Genomic DNA, 16,815 nt, shown 5'->3' on the forward strand with positions numbered 1-16,815 from the left:
GTGCAGCAATTTTAGGGGATTCTTGGAGGCTTCCACCAACATAAGATTCATCATTCCATCCTTCAATCCTTGCTTGATTTTGGTTTGCATTTCTATGTTTAATAGCATGTTTTGTAAGCTTATTTCTAGATTGATTGTAGTTTTATTAAGCCTTATGGGCTAAAAACATTTACTATCTAGACATTGTTGAAGCTTTTACCATTGTGATTTTTATCTATGTATGGGTATGGTAATTTGGTTTTCTTTCAAGGAAATGTTGAAGTTATGAGTTGATATTGATGGTGTTCATGCTTGTTAGAATTGCATGCCTTGTTAGTCTTACAAATGTTTAGGCATCCATGTTGGAAAACTATGTTCTAGATGTTTGTTTGTAAACTTTGAATGTTCATGTTTTCTTTGTTTATATTGCTAAGTTAGGAATGACTAGTAAAGATTAGTTTGGTTATAATATTATTAATGAGCATGAAACCCTACACTTGATATTGGAAAATTGATGAGTGTTGTTTTGATTCTTGACTTGGTGATGACTTGCTAGTTAAAGTTTCATAAGTTGATGTTTAATTTATGAGTTTAGCTAATTTAGTGTAATCTTAGGTGGTTAAAATGTTGTTCATGCTAACTTTCCTTTGATTATGAGACTTTGTTGTTTTGACAAACAAGTTAGTCTATGTTTAATTCTTGATTGGAAGCCCATCATGATGATTATTTGTTAGTATTAGGTTGCTTGATTGTAATCTAGTATTTATGTTTAGATTCATGATGTTTACCATATCATTGCTATTTTATCACATTGGTAGAGTGGATGCATGTCTAGGTAGTTTTGTTGGATTGATTGTTTCTTGTATTTTTACTTGTTTTGTTGTATACTAGTTTAGTTAGTTAAAAACTCAAATTATGATTTCTTTGTTTGGTTAGTCATTTACAAAGATTCAGTACTAGAAAATTACCGTATCTATGGATTGACACTCGGTTCTTGCCGACACTTTATTACAAACGATAGGTACACTTGCCTTTCGTGTGTGGTTTAGTTGTAGGTGAAAAGCTATTTTTAAAACCCGGTTTGTGTGGAACTTTTATCCAAATTTATATATATATTCACACATGTCAATCAGCAGCCTCTCAATCTTGATGAAACCCCTAGTGAGGTAGTTTCTGGTGAAACTACAAATGTCAAAAATATCGCTCCTGAGGGTAATCAAAATAATACTCAAAACAATAACCAAACAAATATGAGGAGGTCTTCTAGGGAGTCCAGGTTACCTAAGTCCCTAAACGACTACGTTGTTGAGGGAAAGGTTAAGTTTGGGTTAGAAAAAGTGTTAAATTACTCCAAATTGTCAAAAGAAAATTTCTGTTTTACTTCTGTGTTAAATAAAACTCTTGAACCTAGAAATTTTAAGGAAGCATCAGCTAACCAAAATTGGATTGATGCTATGAATGAAGAAATGAATGCTCTTAATAGGAATAATACTTGGGAAATTGTAGATCTTCCAACCGGAAGAAAACCCATTGGTTGTAAATGGGTTTATAAAATTAAATATAGGTCTAATAGTGAAATAGAAAGATATGAAGCAAGGTTAGTTGCTAAAGGTTTTAACCAAAGATAAGGAATTGACTTTGGTGAAACTTTTTCACCAGTGGTAAAAATGATTATTGTTAGGACAGTAATCTCTTTAGCTGTTAAAAATAATTGGTCACCTTTTCAACTTAATATTAACAATGCTTTTTTGTATGGAGATTTTTATGAAGATGTTTATATGACATTACCAGAGGGTTATTTTTCTAAAACTGATACTGAAGTGTGCAAATTAACAAAATCTTTGTATGGGCTAAAACAAGCCCCGAGAATGTGGAATGAAAAATTAGTCGGGGTTCTACTAGAAATTGGTTTTGAACAAAGTAAATTGGATTATTCCTTGTTTGTTAGAACCTTAGGTAGTGCTATTGTTATATTTTTAGTTATGTTGATGTCATTGTCATCACAGGTAGTAGTACAAAAGAAATTAATAATGTGAAAGAATTGTTGAAAACCAAGTTTCTTATTAAAGATCTTGGTATACTTAAATATTTTTTAGGAATAGAAGTACTTTATTCTGATTTTGGAGTTTGTTTGAATCAAAGAAAGTATTGCGTGGAGCTACTTGCTGAGTTTGGTTTAACAAGTTGCAAACCTGCTAATACTCCCATTGAACAAAATCATATTGTGACTACTTTTTGCATAAAGGATTGTTCTCCTTTGGAGAACATATCCAAATATCAAAATTGAATGGCAAACTTATTTACTTGTCACACACACGTCCAGATATTTCATATTCTCACGTCCAGATATTTCATATTCTGTTCAATTCTTGAGTCAATATATGCACAGTCCAACAAGTTCACATTTAAGGCTGGCTATGAGACTTTTAAGGTATTTGAAAAAATCACCTGGGCGGGGTGTGCTGATAAGTAAAGAAGGAAATTTTGAATTACAAGCCTTTGCCGACTCTGATTGGACTAAGTGTTTAAATAGCAGAAGGTCCGTGACAGGATATTGCATATTACTGGGAAACTCTCTTGTTTCTTGGAAGAGTAAAAAGCAATTAACTGTTTCGAGGTCTTCAGTTGAAGCCGAGTATAGATCAATGTGTTCAGCAGCTGGTGAGATCGTTTGGTTGATAAACTTGTTAAAAGAATTAAAAGTAAATGTGACTTTACCGGTTAAAATGTTTTGTGATAATTCCGCAGCTATATCTATTGCAGCTAATCTGGTCTTTCATGACCGAACTAAACATTTTGAAGTTGATTTGTTTTATTTGCGAGAAAGAATCTCGGCTGGTATTATCAAGTGGTTAAAACAAAAACTGGAGATCAACTGGCAGACGTGTTTACTAAGGGCTTATTCCCTGTTCAACATGATTATTTGTGTGGAAAGTTGGGCATGATTGACATGTTCGAGAAATGAATTGGGGGGGGGGGGGGGGGGGGTTGAAAGGTAACATTTAATTAAGAATTTAAGATGATATGGGCTGGAGCAGTGGACGGTTGCTGGTTGATGAAGCCTGCCCAAGTGTCGCCCGCTAGTGAGTTTATGTGAACTATTATCAAGATCTTCTATTTCTTTCTAAGAGACGAATGTTTATTTTTCAATACCGGTTACTTTCTCTTTAAAACCTGAAGATACAAATCAGGTATTCTTTGTATTTTTGAAGATTATCATTCAATAAAGTAGTCAGGCTGTTTTCGTAACAAAAAAAGAACCTGAAGTCGCGGGGTAGGGTGGTGTGTGGGTGGCTTATCTTGCCGCACTCACTCAGCTCTTAGCGTTCTTTTTGATAATACTTTAGTGGATAGTTATACCATTATAACCTTGTTCCTATTTCCTATGTTTATGTAAGTCTTTAAATAGGCAGTGAGTTTATGAATGAAAGATATGAATGAAACTAAAGAAAATTGTTCCAACGGTTCAGTTATATATATTCTCAATATTGAGTCCAACCCACTCAATGAGTATCTATCAAATTATTTGCTATCAAATTATTCGTAGTTAACTCAAAAGATTTTTATAACCAATTCGTCTTTCACTTCCACTGCATACTAAAATTACTACGAGAATGGCTTAAAATATTAAGAAACTTCATTCGATACTAACCAACTTTAAATGTTTCTATGGAATCACTTATAGTTTTCTTTTTTCTTTGTAAAGACACTCAACTTTCATTAGATGAATGTTTTAATCATACATAATTTTTTCCCGAAATATTTAATCTTTTAAAATTTTAAATGAGGACAGATGACACACGTATGAATCTTGGTTACGAATAAGTGATATATATTTCTTTATACTCGAAGTAAGCTAATAGTGAATAAAGAAAATTCACTAAATAATAACCGAGTTTCATAATTGTTAAATTCAAATATATCTTAAAAAAGTAATTAATAAATATTAACCGAGATTCATGTATGCTTTATTTGTCTCACCTAGTTATTTAAAAAATGAAAAAGAAAAAAAAACTATATAGAGTTGTAACACCTAATTAATGAAAGTTGAGTGAACAAACTTTGAGTGACTTTAGTAAAAAACTTAGAAAACTTGGTTATTAGTGCGTAAATTACCCCTAAAATTTTACAAGAATGATAATGTCTCGAACTTTTGACTTGTAGACGATAAACTACCTATAAAAGGGTAACCAAGTTCGTATTATTAACAAGTAGTACATATACTGCGAATTACATAACAGTAAATTTGAGTCGTCACAACGTTATATCATGTTTGGCCAAAAGTTCAAAGAATTAGAAAACCCTTTATAAGGCTATGTGTTATGTGCTAACTAGCATACCCATTAATTTGGCGTTGTGGTTAACTAGATAGTTATGAGGTGTAGGAATAAAGAAACAAAAAGAAAACAAAAACGCTTGATTGGTTGTTTGAATTGACCTAGACACATTAATCATTCATAACACTTGTTAAAGAGTTACTGTCCCCTCCATAGCGTCGGCACATTAAAGTCCCGGCAGTCCGGCACGGGGTAGCTTTAATTCGGCACCCAAAACGTCCAAGGTGTTATTTATAACACATGGCCTAACGGTTGATCAAGAAACCAGATGTCGACGAAATCTCGTGGGGTTAGGTTATTCTAACCTCACGTTCAAACTTCAAAGTCCTATGAAGCACATGGCTACGCGCAAGTTAAAAATCGAATAACTTTGCATATTTTTAATATGTAGGGTCAGGTTATTCTAAAAAGGGGGACAAAAATAAGAATGATGAGAAGGATTTGTAGGAAATAAATCCTCAAAAAAATATGAGAAATTAATAAAAAAATCATAACTCAAAATTTAATTAAAAAATGAAAAATATAAAAACACAAAAATGTTTCCACTGTCTTCCTCATTCACCAAAAAAAAAGACGCAATGTTGAGAAAAAGATCATTGCGTCTTTTTATTTATCATTGTCTTTTTTTTGTTTATTTTTGTCATTGATTGTTTCTTTTTTTCTTGATATTGTGTATTTTTTCTTGATATTGTGTTATATTACCTAACACTGTGTTATATTTTGTTCGGCATTCTGCTATATTTTATGATATATCGTGTCCCTTTTTATTTATCATTGTGTTGTTTGTTCATTTTCAGCATTGTGTCTTTTCGTTTTTTTAACAGGATTGACGAGGGAAACATTTTGGTTTTTTAAATTTTTTCATTTTTATTTATATTTTGAGTTATGATTTTTTTATTATTTTTTTTGAGTGGTTTTGTGTAACTATAAATCTTTCTCAGACTTCTCATTTTTGTCTCCTTTTGCATTTTAATTTTCTCTTAAATCTAGTATTTAAAGTTTGGTTTAAAGATTTTCTAATAAATTGATTGAAAAAGTTAAATATGTTTAATCCAGAGAATGCAATACTCTTCATAAAAAGTAATTTTTATAACTATTGTTTACTAGTCTGTTTATGTATAACAATACATTATGCATTAGAAGAGAGATTCAAGTTTCAAGACACTTTTGGTAAAATTCGATATATGAAATGTAGCATATCAACCTGGCTAGCAGGGTATTTAGGAAAAATATAAATATCGAATGTGAAGAAATGAATGAGCTTTTCATAAAATATATATTATCAACCTTTTATACGTATTTTGTTGTGGAAAAGTAAACAATAATAATATATATAAAGGCTAGTTTGAATGCATTATTATTTTATTTTTTATATATAGTAGTTGTGTATGCAAAACAAACACAACATACTTTATTATTTATTTCAAAAAAGCATATAAAAACATATAAAATTAGAGCACACTTTAAGTAAAAGGTAGACACATTTACGAAGTTAGTCCTTGTCGTTTTTCTAAAATAGCAAGGTTGACTACTAAGATTTAAAAGTTACAGATATGGGTACGAAAGTTTTAATTTTGTAACAATGTAAAAGGTACTAACTCGTTAAACGTTAACGGAATTTGCGTAAACTCGCGTCGTAACGCTCTGGTTTGCCAATGCACAGGTTTCAACACTCGAATTTTACCAACGCCTGATTTTTACCGACCAAATAAACTTTGTTTTGAATATTTTAATTTTTTGTGTATGTTAATCTTTTTAAAAGTTAATTTAACAAATTTATATTTTGGCCTTATTAAGGTATCCTTACTAACGTAACAAATACCCACCGAATACGCGTCAACACGCTACTGTAACATAATGCCCGGTTTTACCGGCCAAATAATTATTGTTTTAAACATGATAATTTTAAAAATAATACGCTATACGAGCGCCGCTATTTTTTTAAATATGCTAATATGATGAATTTATTTTTTAGGATTAGTTCCGGTACCGTGAGAAACGTAATCAATACAGACATAGTTCACATTGACTCACAACTGCAACGCCTGAGTTTTACCAATCGAATTCGTCGTGTAACGCACTGGTAAATCACTAGTTGTCATACTAATTAGAACGTGAATTTCTAAAATATTCCTGAACACAAATTTGCCAAATAATTTAGTGAGAATGTGTAATGACAATTAAACCGAGCGTTACGACATCGAGTTGACGCATTCCGTTAACTTTTAACGAAACTTAAAGTTAGTACCTAACATTTTTAAAAAAATTAAAACCTTAGTACCATACCTATAACTTTTAAACCTTAATACTCAATCTTGTTACTTTAAGAAAACGTCAGGGACAAACTTTGTAATTATGTCTAAAAGATAATAGCTATTATTGTGTAACATTTGACCACCCATAAATCTAATATCGTCATAATACATGAGTGTAGTCATAATACACAAATTGTTTTTACCAAAACACGGTTAACTATATAATTCTTTTTTTTCCATCAACGTCTAATTCATCAAAACATATTGGTCCAATCCGGCATGCCAAACATTACTTATGAGCCCTACAATTATCATGTCCACACCCACGATTGACCTATGATTTTCCTCGGACATGTAGTATGATCTTATAGATGTATTGGCGCTTACGAGGTTTGCTCCTTCATATCCGATAAGATTGATGTCTCTAGTCAATGTGAGATTTATCTAGTGGGCTTAATATTCCCTAACCTAGCTAATATTATACTTAGAGCATGTTTGGGATTACGTTTAAAAAATGATTATTGGCTTATTTTCTTTTTAAAAAGTCATTTTGAAAAGCCAGGATTTGAGGCTTTTAGAAAACTGCTTTTTAACCATTTCAAAAGCTAAAATAAGAAAGATTTTTGTGATTGCCAAACACATTTTAATTTATTAGCTTTTTGAAAACACCAATAAGCCAATAAGCATTTTTCAAACTCAATCCCAAACATGCTTTTAGTTTTATATGTTGGGATCACACAAATAAAATCCCGTTTATTCTCTTTCATTCGAATTTTATCTTATTTATTCTCTATTTCTTAACAAATTTCCTATTTGTTGAGTGACCAAATGCCGGCTCAACTTTTAAGAAGCACAAAAATAAACAAAAATCAACTTTTTTTTTCTTAAAATTTATTTTTGGTTTAAGATTCTAACCCATAAAAATACGAAAAAATATATATTTTTATATGATCTATGGAACACATGAATAATACAATTGCATCATCAGTAAATTTGATGTGACTGAGAGTTAAGCAAGTTATAAAAAAATCAAATTCAAAAGATAGTCAAAACTCTAAGGCTGAGGGGTGCGGAGCGCGAGAAAGGGCGCAAGTGGCGAGGCGGTCGCGCCCCGGGGCGCGAGGACCACACCACCGAGGCGCTATAGGGGCGCGAGAGGGGCGCGAGCGCGGAAAAAGAGGCAGGCGCGGGTGGGCTAGCGACTGGGGGGGGCGTGAATGTGGCTTGGAATGCGTGAAAAAGAGCCGTTGGGTGGGTTTTGTTAATAAAAAAAAAAAATTTCAAACCCTATATATTAACATACCATCCGGAACACAAAATCAAACTCGATTTTCAACCTATATCAAACCCAAACAAACACCAATATCACATACCAATATCACATACCACACCCAAAACCCAAAATCACCCCATCTTCCAAACCTTTTTTTAAAAACATGGCTGGAAATTGGTACCCAAACCTAGAATCAGATTACAGTTACGACGATTTATGGTCGGCACCGGACCAACCGATGTTTTATTCGGGGTCGCAACAACCATCCGGCTTTCAACCATCCAACATACAACCGTCTCCTAACTTTGTAGTTCCGGAGACACAAGAACCAGAACCAGAAGGTGAAGCTGCGGGACAAAGAAGACGCGTCCACCGGAAAAAACAAGTTGCAACGGACGGGTCGGGTTCGGCTTCGACCGGAAGGGCGAAACGGAAAATCACTCCGTGGTCATCGGATGAGAAGGAAGCCCTGTGTCGGGCTTGGATAGCCATTTCTGAGGATCGGCGTTGCGGTAATTGTTTTAACGTTTTTAAAAATGATTTTAAAAAAAAGTTAAATAAAAAAGTTAAATGACTTACAAATTTATTTATGCATTTTGCAGCCGACTACCAAAGGAGCAAGGTCTTTTGGACAAAGGTTAGGGAGACGTTCTATTCGCTCGTTGGGAGTACAGAGCGGAACCCCGATATGATTTCGGGTCGGTGGACCGAAATCAGAAAATTTGTCGGCTTGTTTACTAATCTGTTCAACAGGAACGCCGGTCGTATGAGACCAAGTGGCAGTGACGATTTGGCGGTCTATAATTTCACTGTCGAAGAGTGGAGGCAGGAGTGCCTGCGGAGGTATGGGACGGTGAAGACGTGGGACGGTGTAAAGGTGTGGGAGAGGTTGAGAAGGTGTTCCAAGTGGGTTGAGCTGGTGGCGCCGGACCTTGATGCGGAAGTAGGGCCGAAACGGACTAAAACTAGTTCGTCTGGAGCGTACAGCACTTCCGCCGGGTCGGATTGCCGGGTTGGATTCGACCTAAACGTTGCGGGGGAGGAAACGTCTTCACCGCCGAGGAGGCGGCCATTGGGAAGGGACGCCAGGGGGAAAAAACCGGCTGAGGGGGAAGCCGTAAACATCAACGATCTTGTTGAATCCCTCAATAAATTCAACAAAACCATGGAGGTGGTCTCTATTGACAAAAAGGAAAAAAAAAAGAATGAGAGATTTGGACTTCCTTGCAAGAGACTTCAGCCACCTAAATCCGGTCGACCAAATGCTGATGGAAAAACAAAAGGAACGTATCCGGAAGAGGTTGATCGAAGAAGACGAAGCCGAAGAATAAGAATAATGTTTTTCTTTAGTACTTTAATTTTTTTTTTATATATTAATGTGTTTTTTTAATTAATGTGTGTTTTTTTAAATAATTTCTTGTTTTTTTAATAATACGTTTTTTTAATACATTTATAAAAAAATAAAAAAATAAACCGCTCGCGCCCCCTCTCGCGCCCCTCCACACCATGGCTCGGGGCGCTATCACCACTACCAACACCCATCTTATCAAGTTTCTCTCTCTGTCACACGTCACAATATTATTGGCTCGCGCCCCCACTCGCGCCCCCTCTCGCGCCCCCCACACGCTGAGGGGTGTGGGGGGCGCGAGTGGGGGCGCGAGCCAATAATATTGTGACGTGTGGCAGAGAGAGAAACTTGATAAGATGGGTGTTGGTAGTGGTGATAGCGCCCCGGGCCATGGTGTGGAGGGGCGCGAGAGGGGGCGCGAGCGGTTTATTTTTTTATAAATGTATTAAAAAAACGTATTATTAAAAAAACAAGAAATTATTTAAAAAAACACAAATTTTTTTGAAAATTCATATAATAAAAAAAACATACTAAAAATTAAACAAACAATAATATTTAATAATAAAACTAATCTAATACAAGATCCTCTGGTCGCCTCGCCCACAAATGTTCAACCAACTCATGTCGAAGATCCCCGTGTATCTCACGGCTCTTGATATTTGCTATGTTATGAAGTTTTTGTTGATCACTGATTGTGGACGGTTGTGGCGAAATGTCACCTTGGTAGTTTTGGCATATAGTTTTGCCCTCGTCTTCTAACGTCATGTTGTGTAGGATAAGACACGTGTAGACGACGTCCATTATCCTCTCCCGAGTCCAATAACGTATCGGGTTCGCCAGAACATAATATTGTTTTTTTATAGCTCCAAAAGCTCTTTCAATATCTTTTCTAGCAGACTCTTGCTTCTTCGTAAAATACTTCCTTTTGTCGGCGACTGGATCTGTAAAAGCTTGAACTAACACAGCCCATTCGTTGTAAATACCATCGACCAGATAGTACCCGTACTTGAAGAGTTCTTCATTTGCAACAAAAGATTGAGGTGGTTCAACCCCGTCGATAAGGTCGTTGATCAAATGTGACTGATCGATAACATTAAGGTCGTTATTTGACCCAGCAACACCAAAAAAAGCATGCCAAAACCAAAGATCCTGTGACACCGCCGCCTCAAGTATGAGGGTCGGCCCTTCATGATCACCACGGTGGAACTGACCTCGCCAGGCCGTTGGACACATAGCCCATCCAACATGCGTACAATCGATGCTACCTAGCATCCCAGGAAAACCATGTTTTTCTGCGTGCACCTCATATATGCGTTGGATGTCATACGTTGTAGGTTTACGCAGATATCTCCGAGCGTAAGTCGATATGACTCCTACGTACAATATATATTAAAAAATGTAATAAATATTTAATAAAAAGTAAAATTAATGTTTTTTACCTTGGCAGAAAAAATGAAGGGATTCACGTGCAACCCTTTTCGACATCTGTAAATACTCATCCAAAGCGTCCGACGAGATGCCGTACGCTAGTTGACGGATAGCAGCCGTGCATTTTTGAAGAGGGGTAAAACCGGGAAGACCCCTAGCATCCTCCCTTTGTTGGAAAAAGGGATACCGTGCCTCTAAATCACTCGCTATACGCGTGAACAATTGCCTGCTCATTCGAAAACGAGTTCGAAAATCCGACTCCGCGTATACCGGTTGAGGGCTAAAATAATGCCTCATCAAAGTATCGTTAGCACCCGATCGATCACGATCACGAGGTGGTGCTCTAACCCTCGGGAGTCGGGGTTGATGGGCTTGATTTTGCAAGAGATTTACCACGGCTGCGGTCAAAACTCCCCCTACATGAAGAAGCAAATCATCCTCTTCGGAGGAGTCGGAATCAGACGAGTACGACGACATTATTTTAAAAAAAAAAAATGGGACGATGGGTTGTTTGGAGATTGAAGTTGTGTTTGATATGGTAAAAATGGGTTGATTTAGGGGTATTATATAGGATTTTGTAAAGGTTTTTTTTAAAAAAGTTTGAAAGAAATGGGTAATATATAGGAAGTGTTGTATAAAGAAATGGGTAAGTTTGGTGTTTTTTGAAGTTGTGTTAAAGTGTTGTATAAAATGGGTAATATATAGTAGTAGAAAAAATTTTTTTTTTTTAAATATTAAGAGCCAACGGCTCATTTATCTTTCAAACGGCTATATTCACAAAACCCCAAGCACCCTAGCGCTCAACCTGTCCCGCGAACCCCCTGGCGCCTGCCTCTTTTTCCGCTCTCGCGCCCCTCTCGCGCCTCGGTGGTGTGGTGCTCGCGCCCCGGGGCGCGATCGTCTGGCCTCTTGCGCCCTTTCTAGCGCTCCACACCCCTCAGCCTAATAGAAATTCAAATTTTGCGTTTGCGTGAGAATGAAATACGGCGGCTAAAAACAAAAAGCAAGAAAAACGTTACAAAAGAAAGAAGAGTGGTAGCCAGCAAAAACAAGCTGTTCATAAATTATTCATTTCACTGTTTCAGGTCAACAAACTAACGTGTTGGTATCCTCTACCCCTAATCAGCCCTTCACATATTTAACTTTAAACATCAATCAAAACAATAAGTTTTGTCTCTCAAATTACAAAAAGATGGATATTGATCAACAACAAGCCGTCACAATATGGGAAATCAACAGAGATCGAGTAACAGCCATGCACCACAAACTTTCTGAGAAACCGAAACTATTAAGTGTCGCGGCTGGCCGTACCACCTGCTCCATATTCAAAGTCCCACAAACCCTAATAGACATCAACGGTAAATCATACCAACCCCACATCATCTCCATCGGACCGTTCCACCACGGTCAACCGCACCTCGAGATGATCGAGGAGCACAAGTGGCGGTTCCTACGCCAGTTGTTAAACAGAACGCAACCTAGAGGGTTGGTTTTGGAGGACTACTTACGGGCCGTGCAACAGCTGGAGGTCACGGCCCGTGAGTGTTATTCTGTTACTATTCCTTACACAACCGACGAGTTCATTGAGATGATGGTGCTCGACGGTTGCTTTATAATTGAGCTTTTTAGAAAGTTTGGTGGCTTGGTGGAGGTTGAGGATTCTGATCCACTTATAGCCATGTCGCGGATCGTTTCATTTTTTTTACGGGATCTGGTTCGGCTGGAGAACCAGATCCCGTATGTGGTTCTGGAATGTTTATTCCAATTGACCAAAACTTCTGAAAGCCCAACGCTAGCTACGCTAGCGTTGGGCTTCTTCAATTTAGCTGTACAGAGGCCTGAACATGTTTTGGAGAAATACTCCAACGTTAAAGCAAAACACTTGCTTGATCTTCTCCGATCAAGTTTCCTTCCATCGGATCTCGAATATTCCACAAAACCCGACAACCGTCCACCACCACATGTAATTCACAGCATCTCAAAGCTGCGGCGATCGGGAATAAAGTTAAAGCCATGGGAAGCCGAAAGCTTCCTTGTGGTTAACTTCAAACACGGTGTAATCCACATGCCGACTATAGCCATCGACGATTTCATGTGTGCGTTTTTATTAAACACGGTTGCATTTGAACAATGCCACAACGGATCCTTTAAAATATTTACCACATACGCTACGTTGCTCGATTGCCTAATAAACACGTCTAAAGACGTCGAGTTGTTATGTGATTGGAACATTATCGAGAATTATTTGGGTACAGACGCTGAAGTTGCAACATTTTTTAACAATATGGGAAAGGATATTACTTTCGACATCGATGTGTGTTACTTGGCTCGGTTATTTGACAATGTAAACCGACATTATCATAGTGGGTGGCATGTTCAATTAGCGAGTTTCAAGTACACTTATTTTAACACGCCTTGGTCTTTGGTGTCTGCGTTGGCGGCTTTGGTTTTGTTGATTCTAACCGTTGCGCAGACATTTTACACGATACTTGGCTATGTTCGTCCTCCTTGATCAGTTTACGTACAACCATAGAGTGTTGATCATTTTTTGTTAGAACTTTGTATACTTTAATATGAGGTTGTTGGTAAATATTTCGTATGAAGTGGTCATTATATTATAATGTCCATTAGCAAGTTAGCATATTAGCAAAACCACATTAGGTGGGATAATAACATATGTTCCATTGATGTATATATGTCTCATGGTTTATTATGGTCATGAAAAGTTTTGGTGGTATACAATATTGCTTTTTGTGCTTGTCTAGGTCAAACAAAAACAACTATCGAAATTATATCTTGTTAACTCAAGGTGGCGAGTGTGTTGTTTACTTGCAAGGAAATTTTCAGTTATCATTCAGTCAAATGACGTGTTTTGAGTTTTTACTAATCAGTTTCTAAGTTACAATGAGGAAACATGTGATATACTTTATCAACACTGTACGAGTGGTGATAAACTGTTTTATATATTTTACCGAATTCTCATGTTATTTAAGTAACTAGAAATAATCTCCGGTATCAACATACACTTATCCAGTATTATGAAATAAGAAAATCAAAAATTGATCGTGTATGAAATAACTTTCTGCTCACAATTATTAAACACAAAATATACCCATAAACATGCTTCCTAATTTTCTATCAAAACAATCTGTTTCAAATCTCCACCTAATTACACAAAAAAATGGGTACATGGTGGAAAACTGTAAAAACCTAATTCTTCATTTACATAGGCATAAAATTCGAATCTCGATTCAAATTGTTTCTAATAATAACCATTTGAAGGTCACCTATTAGCGTAAATTGTAATTTATCTAACCTATTGGTTAACATGTACGTATATATATTAATAGGTGTGTGAGTTTTTCGGTTAGTGATAGATTATTAAAAAGAAATGAAGTTTGGTATATGACAGATGTGAAATAGGCTTATACAATTATAATGACGCCATAAAATTATTACAAGTGTTAGGTAGAAAACATTATTGTGTTGTATGGCAGCCATGGACCGTATGACTTTTTCATTAGCCTTCAACGACTTGCATACTAAATCTGACCAACTGAACATTATTTTTGTCAGCTAACTTCTTCTACCTTTGTATCTTTGACTTAGGTAAAAAGTTAGTATAAGTTTAAAGCTAGTTTTTTCACAAGATTTTGTTGAATGTTTGATCAATTAAGTCTGCTGAGTTAATTTTAATATTTGAAATTCTTTGAAAAAAATATAGATATCGATTTTATTGTTGATTTGGTTTGATTAGTTATACACATATAATGATATAATCATAAATGAACCATAAAATCAGCTAGAAAAAGAATATTAATAACGTTACCGTAGGCTTACAAACATACTCGATCTCAATTAGTGATGTCGGGGATCGTTCAATAAACAAACTTAGTTTTAAACTCGAGCTTGTTTGAGTTTGACTAGATTTAAAATTTAAGACAATTAGTCCCGAGTAGTTCACGAAGACAATGTTTCTAATTCTATATATATGTTGTATATTTCGTAAAAATTTTATAAACATGTTTCTTGTAGGGAGTCTAAGGTACCTTGGCGTGGAAGCAATCAATAAAGACTTGTTCAACTAGACAATTGGAATTTAGAAACAATGAAAACGAGTAACAAAAGATAGAACTTTGATTAGTCAACCATGGAATGTTCAAGTCAAGCTTGTTGGCACACCAAGATTAGATATAAATATCATCCACACCCTCACATATCTCATCAAGATTTATCACCAAGAAAAATTCACAAATACAAAAACCTTCACAAACCATCTGACAATAATCCCGATCGAGCAACCCACAAACAATTATTGTATTACCATATCATTACTTAATTTTACATTTACAACTTTCATAATGACGATAAACGAGCTTGTCCGTGACACAAAATCCACCCAATATTTCCCTCAGCTCAACTCAACGTTCGAAAGAATCCCATCATTTACACTACAAGGTGATACATATTTGGAAGAACAAGACCAAAATGAGATGGACAATCACATAATCGGCGCCTTTAAAGAATGCTTAGATGAAATTGATATAAAAGCAAAAGAATTGTTCAGCAAAGTTGTTTCCGATGGGTATGTCGAAATTCCAATAGCAACACTTGCACGAGAAGCGATAGGGGACTCGCGAGCTAGCGACTTTTTGGGAAAGATGGTCACTAAAGTAGGCAATAAATTGAAAGCTCAAAAAGACAAAGGTTTTGTAGTCACTGAAAGAGGTTCAAGTATTGACGACGAATTGACTCAGAAACTTGAGCGTTTTAAAGTCAAGACCGTAAACCTTGGTGGTGGTGTTGTGAAAGAAGGTGACAAGTGAAGTATTCGATCCTCAAGTGCGTATGCTTTATACAAAATTACTTTAATTCTTTAATTCTTTTATATGTTGTTTAACATTAAGAAAAATGTAATTTTGTTTCTTTATAATTGTACTCTTGTATTATTATAGAATATAAATTATATTTATTTATGTATTTTAAAAAAAAGTCTAACGTATACATACGTCTGATTATTTAAGAAAAAGAAAAGGTCAACATATAATTTTGAGTTTAAAAATTTGATAGAAGCTAGATGTAGCCTAAATTTAAGTATTTTTTTTCACACTTTCAGACATTTATATCTTGTCACGGCCCCAATATTGCTAAATTAGTAATATCAAACATTTAAATAATTTCCTACGATTCTCACACTTAAAACTTTGTAACTAATATAAAATCAATGTTCACTAGTAAATAAGAAAAAGAAAGGGACCAAGAGAGGATTTGTGAGCGAAAGAGAAAATGACTACGTAGGAATGCGAACTTCTTACGCGGCACAAAAACAAAGATACGGGTCTAGATATACAAACGAAAATCACAAAAGGTTTGATACATGAAAGCATGATACAAACTTAACCTTTGTACCATTTCATTATCTTCTATCCTGGTTTACTGTTTTCAATATTTAAGCTTTTAATTCAAATATAAAAAGAAAATAAATAAATAAGAATTGAACTACAGGAGTTCTTACCGTCATTTTTTTTCTCTTACCATAATTTTTGAATTATTACCGGCATGTGTACTAAACGTTTTCGGAATTTGTTACTATCTATGAGATTAATAGTTTATATATGAATCGCTACAATAATCTTTCTTTCCATTAACTTTTTAATAATTTTTTAATTACCAGATATATGAGATTATTATTACTACTACTACTACTACAATTATTATTATTATTACTATTATGAGGAAACTCATGCGATGTGACGGGGAACAATTTGTAACGAGATTCCTATTAGTTTTCTTATTCGTATAATATTTTATGAAAGTTTATAATTAAACATTTAGGTAGCGTTTGGTATGCAGGAATGATAGGAAGAATGGAATGATTCATTGCGTGAGAATGAAAAAAATGGTGTTTGGTTGCTTAATGGAATGGAATCATCCATTACACATGGAATCCCATTCCATCAAAACAATTCCTTCCCACCTCCCTTCTTTTTTTTCATTTCATTCCTCCTTTACCCTACTTTCTCAACACCACCATCACCTAACAATAACACAACCACCACCACTACCATAACCACCACCAACACCTGATCACCACCGTCGCCACCACTACCGCCTCCGCCACCACCACCTTAACACCCGTGCAACCACCGCCGCCACCGTCGTCGCCGTAACCATCGTAAACATTGTCATCATCGC

General features: G+C 35.6%; 1 protein-coding gene across 1 annotated transcript; it reads left to right on the plus strand.

Moving 5' to 3' along the window:
- Positions 1-11,812: 11,812 nt before the first annotated feature.
- On the plus strand, positions 11,813-13,286 carry LOC143598976 (UPF0481 protein At3g47200-like). Its single transcript, XM_077077053.1, has one exon. It carries the CDS (start codon positions 11,813-11,815, stop codon positions 13,130-13,132), a length of 1,320 nt encoding a protein of 439 aa, XP_076933168.1. The 3' UTR covers positions 13,133-13,286.
- Positions 13,287-16,815: the final 3,529 nt, after the last annotated feature.

The sequence above is a fragment of the Bidens hawaiensis genome, unplaced genomic scaffold, assembly GCF_021521415.1.
Source record: "Bidens hawaiensis isolate Kalapana, Puna unplaced genomic scaffold, B.hawaiensis_p1.1 tig00051326_1, whole genome shotgun sequence".
Lineage (NCBI taxonomy): Eukaryota > Viridiplantae > Streptophyta > Magnoliopsida > Asterales > Asteraceae > Bidens > Bidens hawaiensis.